The sequence below is a fragment of the Thunnus albacares genome, chromosome 14, assembly GCF_914725855.1.
Source record: "Thunnus albacares chromosome 14, fThuAlb1.1, whole genome shotgun sequence".
In the NCBI taxonomy this organism is placed as follows: Eukaryota; Metazoa; Chordata; class Actinopteri; order Scombriformes; family Scombridae; genus Thunnus; species Thunnus albacares.
In genome coordinates this window covers 18415677-18429052 of record NC_058119.1, presented here as the reverse complement: position 1 = coordinate 18429052, position 13376 = coordinate 18415677, and the positions used below count along the sequence as shown (strand labels likewise).

The 13376-nt window shown below is 40.4% G+C and overlaps 1 protein-coding gene across 2 annotated transcripts in view; it reads right to left on the bottom strand.

Moving 5' to 3' along the window:
* adam12b (ADAM metallopeptidase domain 12b) overlaps positions 1-13376 on the bottom strand; it is a 93008-nt gene that overhangs the window by 59167 nt on the left and 20465 nt on the right. For both annotated transcript variants that reach the window (XM_044373057.1, XM_044373058.1), the window contains exon 3: positions 13165-13238. In XM_044373057.1, coding sequence (XP_044228992.1) covers positions 13165-13238 — 74 coding nt within the window. The remainder of the gene's footprint in view (positions 1-13164; positions 13239-13376) is intronic.

The window sequence follows — 13376 nt, the reverse complement described above, 5'->3', positions numbered from 1 at the left end:
CTCGTAACTGTATAAAGAGCATGATGTCATATTCCCCCTGCACCCTTTAAAGGGAATGGTTTGTCGAATCAGTGGAAGGGAAAATGCGCTCATCTACTGTAAGAGCTAACCCTGTATATGAATCCAGGCCAATTGTCTAAATTCTCTCTGGGTCAGCTGCTATAACTCAGGCCCCAACATGTCCATTTTGTGCAAAAATGGCCGCTGGCATTTGTATCCTCTGCACATATTGCACCACTGATGCTGTTTGTTGTAATTAATGCTCCAAGCTTTCAGAGCTAAACATTAGACTGTTGTGAATGTGAAATGTTTGGCTGAAGGAGTAAAGGTATGAATACTTTATTACCCTAACAAAGGAGCACTGAGTATTTCTGGGTGCTGGATGATGATGGTACTAACTCGAAATGCCTGGAGGCAACATCACCACCCCTGACGAGCAGTGAACCATAAACTCTTTATATGGTGAGCTGTTAGAAAAACATGCTCTTGATAGCAGAGCACTGAATATATTCTTGATAAATCTGCTGTGGTAACTGATCCAAACAGTTACAAGTTGAAGAAGAGATATTAAAAACATCTCTTTAATATATGGACTAATTAAACTCCCATGAAAAAGACATGAAAAGTTTTTTACAGCTCTGGCAAAATTCTCTTGTACTGACAAATTACTAATTTAATTTTTAAATAATAATCATTTAAGCACAAGCTGCCTGCTCCCACATTATTTTCCTTGAGGGAAAAAAGGTGTGTAGTTTTAGTCCTTAATATTACATCATCACTTCTCTATTGCAATAGCTTCTTGTTGAAACATTATCTGCAGTTAATCTGGGTCATTTTCTGAAAGAAGTGATAGCAAGGAGGTATTACTTTTTCAGAAAGAAATCAAGGTTTACAGCTCATTGACCTCAATCAATAGCCATCAATACACATCTCACAGAGCTTCCTGTAAACATTGTACTTCAAGTACTGGAGAGATAGCACCTGTAACCATCAGTGTTTTTCCCTCTTTCCTTTAAAAATGCTAATGCCAATAGAAAACCTGGCACATCGCGCCTCAATAATCATCCAATGATAAATCTTCTAAGATTAATCACTACAAACAAAATACTGAAAAAAATATCATATGGTAAATTGCTTCTTTTGCGCCTTTTGCCCCCAGGTTGATTATTTGCATGCATGCCAAACAAAATACAAAAGGCCCGTTAACCTCCTCAAGATCACAAACTAATATCCTTCTACTGTAGCTGATATATGGATAACAAGTGTGTGCAGTGGCATCAAATCTTCATTAAAAGTTTGTGAGAAAGAAGTATTCTAAACAACCTCTGGAAATAGTTTTTGTATGCCTGCCCGGTATTGGGGTGAACTGTTTTTTTCATTTTTGCTGCTTCAGTATTCCCATCCATAACAAGCTACACACTGGAACTAATGAGTGACTAGGGATCTTCAAGGGAGGTGGCCTATTATTATTCATTGAAAAAGAGTAAACAAATGCATAAATGTTAATGTCAGAGGGTTCCTATCTGTCCAATTAATCTATGGTGGCTCCCCTGGGCAGCCTCATTGTTCAGCCATACTTTTTTGTCTTCAGGGGAAATATGCAATTAAGAGCTGAGCAGATGTTTTTGTCTTTCATTTTTCTTCTCTTTCCTTTTATTTTTATCTTCCTCTGTCACTGCTTTCCTCCTGCAAAAAACATGAAATAACCGGTGCATATCAATAAAATCTCCTGTACTCCCACAGTCCTTCCATCCATATGTTTGTTAATTTTAGAAATCCTAAAATCTGACAACTTTAAATTTGCAGTGTGAGGAGCACTTGTGCTGTTAAATATAACACGCCGTCGCTCCACTGACTGCACACATCCCAGACCATCAGCTAATCAGTCTCAGAGCCCATGAAGCATTCTTCCCCTCCTCTTAAAAAACTTCTCACGTCATTAAACCCACACTTTACACTTTCATGGATGCTGCGCTGATTCTCCAATAAGATAATAGCATACAATCTGTCATTCTCCACCCCATTACCTTGCAAACATGGTGGAGATGGAAACTTTCACTTGGCGATGATGTATCATTTTAACATAAGGATCAGGGTGAGCAATCTGTCACTGATGCTGATGCAGTGTAACGTGAGTCATCATGGCTGCTGGGTATTGAGCGGGAGATGTCAATTATTGGACGAGCTACGGGTGGTAAAACAACAAAGTGCTTTTAAGTTAATCAGTGCCCTGAGTTTGGGATCCAGCTGTAAGACACTTGACATTTTTCTGATAGCAATGGCCAGTGTGAGCAGCCTAGAGTGTATATGTGTACACAATACATTTATTCACCCATTGACCACTGGATACAACAGCTGAAAAACCAGTGCTCTCTCAATAAGGTCCATAAAGGGATTACAAAAAATGGCACTGATCTTCAAAGAGTTTGCGCTTCAACAATGTGTGCCACACAGATACATGATATCTTGGAGATGTGAGGTAATAATAACCTGAAAGGACAGTTCATGTTTACTACAACTTGGGTATTATTTTTATAAGTTTGTCCCAAACAGCAACTACCATGGCTTGAGGCTGAAGCCACCGACAGCCGCTAGATGCTGGCTCCAAAAAAACAAGAATCATTATGGTCTCTATCGCTAAATGTGGGCCCTCTAATAAGCATGCTGATGGCAATTTTGGAAATTATGGGTCCATTAATAAGATGTGAAGATTTTATAAAAGGCTTTAATTTAAACAGTCTGTTTTAGGCACCCATCACAGTTTATAGACTGATTCCTGATTCAACTTTGAGCTATTGTATTTGTCATAGTTTTCCTGTGTAATGAGGAATTATTACAACATTTTGGATTTTGGGTTTTACCTTCAAATACAGTAGTTTAGATAATCTGGCTAAACTGTTGGCTTGTTCACAACCTGTCTGATCATCTGACTGCTCATATTTTTTTGTCCCGTCCCAGATCTCAGCATTTACTTTGGTGAGCACAGCTGATACAAATGGTGACTAAAACTATAAAAAAGACCCCAGTTATAATCATCCTGAATTATCCATTAAACACTACATTTACCAGTTGAACCATATGACACACTTCCCATAATTATAAATATAACCCATAAATGTTTACAATTTTCTTGTAGATTTCCTGTTTCTGTTACAAAAGAACATATTTATCACTTACAGTATACATCTATCTGCTTCTCACCAGATTTATTTCTACAACAAATCTGCCCGCAACTGTATGTTTCTGTATTATTTTCCATAGACAAAAGTTCCCACAGGCTCCTGTGTTTATACACACAGCCCATGGATTTATTGTGCTGCTGTCCCGGTGTTGTCAAGTTCAACGTGGAGGCTGCAAAGCAAAAACTTCCCCTCTATCAGTGATGTCATGTGATGCACTTCCTCTCTACCTTGTTTTCCAAGGCACATCTGGATTTATTGTGAACACACACTTCCTCTTGTGTGCCTGTGCCTGTACAGAACTATATCATGTGTGTGTATGCAAACGCTCCTGACCTTTCGAACTGTTCACTGACAAAGCTATTTGTCATATTTTGCTGAAACCAGCAAAACAGTATGTGACCTGCCCGAGACCTGAGAGGCTGCAATGTATGTTATAGATGCAGGGTGATGTGTGTTTATGATGTTAGTTGGAACATATATGTAATGTTAGAGGAACAGACTGTCATTTGAACGGATCTGGAACATACAAGATAATGCCAATCTAAAGTGTTGCAGGAGCAGCAGCATCAGCAGCTCAATAATCTCTAATAATAATCTGTATTTTATATCGCTTGTATGTCCTGATGGCATAGCTGTGTTTCTGTTATATACATTTTGCAGGAGCGGCCGACTGCTGCAAAATTATTGCCGCTGCTGCTTCATTGTTTTATGAAATGTTATGAGGTCCTGATTACACGACTCTGTGGAGCTGTCTTCTTCATTGAACTCAAACGAACAGTCGTCTGCTCTCTCTCCACTTTGAGGATAAGCAACTGGAACACGTCAACGACGTCAATAACTTGTGAACTCATGACAACCAAATAAACAACAGCACGAGTACAGCATTTTCTTCTCAGGCAGAGTTACAAACAAGGCAGAGGATAAATTGTCGGAGAACAAAAAAAAAGGTAGATTTAACCAGCTAACATTAAGTTAGATAGATTTTAAAGTTTAAACAAACATTCAAAATGCATTCTCTATTGATGTTCATGGCTAACTAATTATTATTAATATTGATAATATATCATGAAATAATGTTCCAAGTTTGCAAACTCAGTGAATCATAATACCTGTATTGTTACTTCAATAAACGTTGATAAAATAACTGCCAACAATGTTTATATAAGCTATGTATTAAAATATTCCTGATTGCAGTTTGTTAAACAATTTCTCCAAGAAGTGAAAGATGCTTGATGTTGATGAGGAAGATAGTCAGATAATGTTACCTTAGCTGGGGAGGGGCGCAAGGTTCTTAGCTATGCCCCAAAATCTGGAAGGGAAAGAAATGCCTTCTAGTTCTAAAATATGTAAAGTTAGTGGTGGCTATAATAATATTTTATTGTTCTTACTGGTTGCGTGATCAAATATTTGTGATGTGAGAGAATTATCTAATGTTACTCATTCTCAAATATAACCTTATTGACAAGTAGACAGGCAGGAGTAGAGGAGGTGAGTGGAGCAGGAGAGCAGAGTGAAGCAGGAGAGCAGAGTGGAGTAGGAGAGCAGAGTGGAACAAGAGAGCAGAGTGGAGTAGGAGAGCAGAGTTAAGTAAGAGAGCAGAGTGGAGTAGGGGAGCAGAGTGAAGCAGGAGAGCAGAGTGGAGCAGGAGAGCAGAGTGGAGTAGGAGAGCAGAGTGGAACAAGAGAGCAGAGTGGAGTAGGAGAGCAGAGTTAAGTAAGAGAGCAGATTGAAGCAAGAGAGCAGAGTGGAGTAGGAGAGCAGAGTTAAGTAAGAGAGCAGATTGAAGCAGGAGAGCAGAGTTAAGTAAGAGAGCAGAGTGAAGCAGGAGAGCAGAGTGGAGTAGGAGAGCAGAGTGAAGCAGGAGAGCAGAGTGAAGCAGGAGAGCAGAGTGGAGCAGGAGAGCAGAGTGAAGCAAGGGAGCAGAGTGAAGCAGGAGAGCAGACTGAAGCAAGAGAGCAGAGTTAAGTAAGAGAGCAGATTGAAGCATAAGAGTAGTGGAGCAGGAGAGCAGAGTGAAGGAGGAGAGCAGAGTGGAGCAGGAGAGCAGAGTGAAGCAAGGGAGCAGATTGAAGCAAGAGAGCAGATTGAAGCAAGAGAGCAGAGTGAAGCAGGAGAGCAGATTGAAGCAAGAGAGCTGATTGAAGCAAGAGAGCAGATTGAAGCAAGAGAGCAGAGTGAAGCAGGAGAGCAGATTGAAGCAAGAGAGCAGAGTTAAGTAAGAGAGCAGATTGAAGCAAGAGAGCAGAGTGAAGCAGGAGAGCAGAGTGAAGCAAGGGAGCAGAGTTAAGTAAGAGAGCAAAGCGAAGCAGGAGAGCAGAGTGAAGCATAAGAGTAGTGGAGCAGGAGAGTAGGCTGGAGCAGGAGAGCAGACTGGAGCAGGAGAGAGGGCAGAAAGAGATGAGAGTGGAGGAGGAGAGGAGAGAGGAGAGAGGAGAGAAAACGAAGACTCAGGTACAACGAAAGGAAACATTGCATAGTGAGCAATATTGCTGGCATTAACCACATCAGATAAACACCAGTGAGAGTGTGAAACAGATGCTGAGCTGTGCTGTCTAACACAGAATAGTCCTTATTTCTCATGGGTCCACTACAAAGGACCCATTCTCTGTGCCTTGCTGAAATATAAAGGAGGAGGTGAATCACACGCAAAGCAATTTCTACTTTGAAAAAGATTTCTCATTAAAGCTTTTATATCAAGCTTTTATGGCAATAGGGTTCTGGGAGGGTACGTATGAAACACGATTATGAAACAGTCTACTGCAGGCTGATTCCCTGGTGCAGGAAATATAATCTGATGACAAATTGTACACTAATGGCTACATCCTGTCATAGACAAATGCATGTAAGTGCATTATAATGTACAGTTCACAGATGCATTTTATTATCTTGAGAAATCTATCTGTGTGCAGCAAGGTAATGTAATCACTCATGTACCATGCTCTCCAGGATGTGTTTCATGCTGATGCAGATAAATGATGCCCGGGATAAATACGGATATTATGTACCATCAACATCTGCAGCCCCACTCCAACATATCAAAAACTCCAACACAGATAATAGATTTTCTGTTCACCAACACCAACGCAATAGTTCATTCCACTAATACCATACAGAGTATATGTCTAATTTAAAATAAAAAAGAGCTTCTGCCTTTTTAAGGAGTTGGAGAACAAGGCTGCATATGCATCACCTCTGAGCTCTCATTTGGAGGCTCTCATTCTCTGTAAAGTGCTCAAAAACAAAACAGAAAACACTTGGCTCACAGAATCCTAATTGTTCTGCTAGCTGGCACCCTTGACAGGTGACCCCACCCTCTGTACAGTATACGTAAGGTTAAAAGCAGTTAAAATTGGGCAATGTTCCACTCAATGTTCCCTTGCATGAATGAGAAATGAAAATACACACACACACACACACAGATACACATACACCATACACAACCATATTTGCTAAGTGCTCATCCTCTCTACTGCTGCAGGCCCCTAAAAATAAGTCTGTAGCAGTGAACAAATAGATGATGCCATATGCTGACATACTGCATTAGTGTAAAACACAAAAGAGTCTTATTTGACTGTTTCATCGAGAGCACAATTCCAGTAACAACTGGAACACATACAATTCTTGACATTATCTGTTGTACTCCAACTACACAGTTTGAGGGAGTGGTATAGTAATTAACCTTAAACAAGGTTAAACAAGTCAGTTTAAGTTACATAATCACATGAGTATGTGAATAACGTCATCCAGACACTTTACTACAGGCCAGAAGTATCTGATTTGCTTTATGGTTAAAATAACTTACTCTATTGCTCAGTCAAAAAAAACAGTCTAAATACTGATCCTCCCCTGAGATCTCTGGGTCTGGAAAATCAATCACACTTTTAGGTACGAGGGAGGCAAAGAGAGAAAGTGAACCTAAGATAGGGAAAGACTTACAGTGAAAAAAATACAGAGACTATGAGAGAGACTTTGAGCTAGCTTGGCTCCAATGCTTGGCTTTGATCCCACCGGTCAAAAGACTACCACTCTAATCTTTTCCCTGAGCAACACCTAAGACTTTTCTCTCTCTCTCTTTATTTTTTTTTCTCTTATTGTCCTTCAAGACTGGGCAACTTTCCCCAAGGGCGCTCTGCTTTATCCACAAACTCTTTAGCCAACTAATTAAAGATGGCAGGAGGCAAAATGCGATTACTATGTGCTCTAAGCTTTACAAAAACTACAACTGCAATGTCATCAGGGAAAAAGAGGCGAAAGTCACAATCAGATCAATACTAAAACGGACAAGCTGTGTGTTTTGGGATACTTGTCATTGCATACATGCACACAGTGTGAAAGAGGAGCTGACTGCCAAAGTATTTTGTTGCTCAGCGTGACACTGACAAAATGCCAGCGGCAGGTAAAGGACTTCTAGCCACTGTACTCAACCATAGTTTTGCCACTGTGTGAAACTCTTGCATTATTGGTGGGGGTGTGTTGTTTCAGGTGCCAGCGATGATTTGAAACACTAAAACACTGCACCATGGTTTTCAATACTATGAGGGAGGATTTTATAACTGTGGAAAGTAATCACAGCAGCATTTCATCCTCTTTTGCGACAATTGCTGTGTAAAATGAAGAAATTAGCTGTTCTCTACCAGGAATGGGCACTTAGCTTCCACGAATTTGATTGGCCAATGCAGTGTCCTCCCAAATGTATGTTTTTCTTGCATTGCATTCAGTCAGCAAAAATATAACATACAGTAGAAATCGATTTTCTCTGATTTCACAATGTGAAATCAGAGTATAATTGGCATACACAATGATGCAAAGTGCAGCGAAACAGCTGATAGGAACCCCTTGGTTGTAGGTGATGGTGTTTAACCTTGTAATGGTGTATGAATTGATTGCGACAGGCAGAACAAAATGCCTTGGCATCCAAAGTAAAGTCACACAGAGACTTGGCACTGAAGTCTAAGTACACATGTGTTGGCACCAAACAGCAGCCTGAGGTCCAACATTCCCCACTGGTGGCTTTGACAGGGTCTCAGGTTGCATGGTGACAGAGGAGCTGCTCGGTGAAAACACAAGCATGCATGTGGAGAGCGTGGGAGGAAGGGATAGAAAGATACAGCAAATAGAAAAGGGGAGGGTGCGGGGGGGTAGAAAACCTGAATGTAGACAGAGAAACAGTGGGACATGGAACAGGAAGAAAGCATCACTAAAACTTGATCACAGACATGCGGGAACACAGTAAGTGGGAGTGATGGAGGAGAGGCAGAAGAGGAAGAAGTGAACTGCCAAAGTGTACAAAGGGAAGTTTGCTTCTGCTGAACATCAACCATCCATCGAGTTCCTGACCTTAATCAGGTTATTAGGTCAGCACAGGTTTATTTAGACTGAATGGAAACCAATCATTACTGAGTAGTTACACATACATCAAAGTTGACAGCCAACCAAGCTAGTCACCAATTCTTTTCCACATAAATAGCACAGCAGAAAGACAGAGCCATGTACAGTTCAACTTATCTCATACTCTTGACAGATCCAATTAAAGTGCAAAGGAAACCTGGGATCTGTCTTTATCTGGCCTGAGCCTCTCCTCATTGAACGGACTGTGTAATAATATACCTCCTCTGCGGTACCACACATTGAGAGATCTTGGCATTGTCAGCTGTTATTGAAATGGAGTGCATCTTTTTTTCCCATAGAAAACACACGGAGGATGTTGCTATGGGGATTTTTTGTCAAAAATATAATGATGTTGTTTAGATGTGGCCATGTGTTTCAAAAGGGCTCTTTCCTCTTTTCTTTCCTGCCACAGAAGAATGAAAGGAAATGTTCTCATTGGGAAACGCGTGGTCTTCTGCAGAGAGCTGCTTAGAGTATGAACAAATCCAGCATATTGTGCTTCAAGGAGAAAAAAGGGTATTTTAATAAAAACAGCTGAATAAGACTGAAGTGACTGACAATGACAATATATCTTGTGCGCTCTAAAGTAAACGACATTCAGAAAAGTGCTTCACAAACAGTTCAGTTGTTCACATTATGTAGCACTTTAATGTAGTGTATGTATTCTCTAATGAAAATGATGGGTGTCAATTCCCATTACTTTTTGGTACTGACCAAAATGTTCACACACTGAACCTTTTTTTAAAAAAAAAAAAATTAAATAGTTCCTGATTTAAATCAAAACCATTATCAGTTTTAGACAATTTTTTTTAATGTTTTGATGTTTTTAGACGTAGATGTAACATTGAGTTTGAGGACTCTTTTGTTAAAGCAGGATGAAGGACACAGAACCTTGGAAAGAAGAAATAACATATTCTTCCTTTTATAAATGAAAAACTGAACTAATAATACACTCTTTTTTGCTGTTACAGCTTTACTTGGTCTGGTATGACCAATAGCTTGTGGTGGCTAATGTTAGCTACTGTTATCAAACTTAAAGTAAATATTGCCGTAAAACTGAAATTACTGAGTTTTTGAAAAACTGTTCACTTCTCTGAGATTTACCGTAATCCCATAATTGTCACTTGTGACCACAGTGGCTGATGTTTATCAAAAGTGACACAGTATCTCTATAAATGAAAAAAAGTGTTTTATTGAAAAAAAATGTTCTCAAAGTAAGGTATCAAAAAAATTTTTGGAATCAATACTGAAACCCAAGTATCTTATCGGCACAAATATTAAAAAATCCTAAACAATACCACACCTTAGAAACCAGAAATTATGACACTAACTGTAGAAAACTTTACTAAGTGGGCCCTGCTGTATTTCACTACCTCTCTCTCTCTCTCTCTCTCTCTCTCTCTCTCTCACACACACACACACACACACACACACACACACACACACACAAGCACCTTGGTCCCCCAGACAGAGCTATTGAAGTCTTTAATCAAGACTAATGTGGAATGTCCCATACGACCACCATTAATCATTTGAAGCTGGCCAACTGTGCCATTGATCAATGCTATACATCAAAGCACCCGCTGCTGGCACAAGTCTGCATGTCTGTCCAGCACTGTTTGCACTGTACAACACGTCAAGCCTTAAATATTGTATATGACATAGCCGTTCCCATTGCTCTGAAGGAAAAAAAAAAACATGACAAGGTAAGCTACTTCCCAATGTGGAGCCAAAATTGAGACAGAATGAAAAAGGACAAACATTTACCGTGAACTGACTTTTTTGGCACAGACATCTGCAAACATCCTGAATTGAGCTTTGCTCTTCTTTTGACAACTTTGATAATGACACCCCTGGTGATACCTGCTAAAAGTGAGCCCAAGTCTGTGAAATACATGAACAACTCATTTGCCTGTAGTATTTTTTTCATTCACACAGTTTGATCCTAGCTGAGGCATCTGTGCAATGAACACTACATTTACAAGATGTACAAAAACACAGAGACTCTGACTTTCTGGAAATACATTCAGTTTTGCTGCATGCTACCTATGGAGCAAGTCCCCTCACACACACACTCACACACACACACACACACTCGCACAAGACCCCCACTGATTTCTCTCCTCAGTAGATCCATACTTGTCTCGCTGTAGCCAAGTTTTCCTGGGACAGGGCCAAGCGGCTAACAAACAGCAGTTTATTAATTGGATCTGGTAGCGTGTTTATATTGGTGAGGACCAAGATCATTTCACACTGGCCTTGGAACAGGTGTGCTCTGTAGCGGTGCCAAATGAGTAAACTGCACAGGCTCAGCAGATTCAAGCAAAAATGGATGAGCCTTCCCAGAAAACCTGCCATAACTCAGCACAAAGAGGCACCACTTACCAATCCTATGAGTTCTCCGCATTCAGATCTATTCACTTCCAGTACACCAACTTTAATGGCTGTTTGTACTTTTTCCCGTTATTCCTCAACTTTTTACCTCTAAGCCTTCAGTGTTAGGAATGCTTATATCACATCGTCTTTAAAGTTAAATAACTTCCACACACTATATGTCCCCTGTATGTTCCTCACCTGCTTGTTTCAATGATTATTAAAAGCAATATCATGCTTATTTAGATGTTATTTTGGGCCATTACATCAGACAGATAATGTATTACACATAATTACATATGTGTTCCCTCTAAATTCATGTTCATATTTGAAGGTCTGAACATTCACTGGCTGCTCAAAATACCTTTGTAATAATGATTTGCCAGTAGGATGGGTTCTGTTTAAAATATTCTAACCCCATAAGATTTTGCTGTTGCTAAAAAGGAGCTATGCATTATTGCAAGAACATTGCATGTTCAAGCCCAGTATGAGAGCCAATCAAGGCATTTTTTGATCATCAAGGCATCATTTGAGCTCTGTTAAAACTCATTCCTAACGAGCAGCCCTGCAGCATTAAACATAAACGACAGATTGGCAAGAAAAAATAAATAGCAGCCTTGAGGAATATCTAATGAAGGTATCCACCCTGACTGCGTGCGTCAGCGAGTGAAGTCAGGAGGGCAGCTTTGGGTAAAAAAAGACATTTATGTACCACACCTCTCAAGTGCTGCCATTATAGAAACTTTTAAACTGGCAAACTTTAAACTCCCACATTTTGTTATGCAGCTACACTGGATTGGTTAAAATAACCTTTAAGTGTGCAATGTGCGGATGTTTTATGTAGGAAGACAGACATGCATATTGGAGCAAGACAAATGCCGGATATAAAATATTACTGTAAATTATTAAGAAAAACTTCCAGGTGTCCGCACACCCTTAACATTCTCCTTTCATGTGTCCGCATCTCTCTGTCCGCTCCAGACAAAGCAGACACATGTAGAGGTCAGAGACCACCTGCTCTGAGTTGGCTGAACTGATGAGGCAATATCAGAGGACACATCTGGCCTGACAGGGAACAGGCCGGATGGGAATGGCAGCATGCTCCCGGGCCTCAGGCTGGTGACGGATGACTCACAGCTGATGCTGGGATCACTAGAGGTCACATTTAGAACGGGGATTGGGAAGGGTCAGTCAGGACAGTGTGTTTTTTACATTTTTTTTTTTTTTTAGGTTACTTGAATTTTGTTGGCAGAGTACCTTATTATGTTGTGGGTGAGGTGATATGAGACAAGAGGAGGGGGGTTTAATAAGTTAAATGTTCATCGGCTCACATAATAGTCTGTTTAAATCTTTCTAAATGTAGTTTTACAGGTGTTGACTATTATATGACAGATGGAAAAGAGAATGAATATGTGAATAAATCTTAGCAGTGGTTGTACATTTTCCAAACTTCCACTTTTTCCGCAGTTTGAAAATCTCAGCGGTCCGATCTGTGTTTGTAGTAGAGTTACCAGTGATGGGGTCTGAACAGTTGTAGACCAAGTCAATCAATCTAGTGTCAATATCTGTATTCCAAAGCAGCGGTATAAAATATTATGTCTCCACTGAATGAGAAACATTGGCAGAAACAAGACCTGAGTCAGCGATGCCATCATTCTTGCGAGATTGTAAATTTCCCCGGACATGTAACCTGGCCTGTACGCACTCTTTCTTTTCTGGCTGTACAGCAATCTTTCCTCTCTATATGGAACAGTTTGTGCGTGAGTATGTGTGTGTATCTACATATTTATGAACTCCACATGATCCCCACCCCTTGTTTCACAGTGCACGGTGTTATTTTCCGCAGTCTGGAAGGGAGTGGATTGATGAGAGGAGTGGAGAGGGAAAGCAAAGGAGGGGAAGACAAGCATATCCTCAGAACTCTCTTCTGCCTTATTCTTTATCAGCTTTCATCTCTCGGCCCTTCAGAGAAACTGAACCATAAAAGAATCCAATCACTAGGGGACATAATATTTTCTCCCTCCTTGAATACACTATATCACAGCCCAGACCCATACAACTTCTCCTCCTCTTGCATATATACAGTAACTCTAGTATGCCATAGCTGGGAGCGTGGGTTTATCTTTCGGCTCTCTGTGTGTGATTAACATAATAAATATCTAGTTTTTTTCCTAGTGCCCACAGTGAGTATGAAATTCAAATGAATCAGATGAAAACTCACTCGTTTTTCTCCAGCACCAGGATCAGCTGTTCACCTTCAGCACGTACCAGCAACTGGAGTGACGCAGGATAACTCTGAAACACAAAAAGATGACAGGAGTGTTCAGGTGGTGCCTGGATCTCACCCATCCTGCCTGTGGGTCAGCATTTGTGTGAAGCTTCGCCTTACTTTGACACACAGGCTCGATACAAAGCAGGATGTGGCAAGGCACA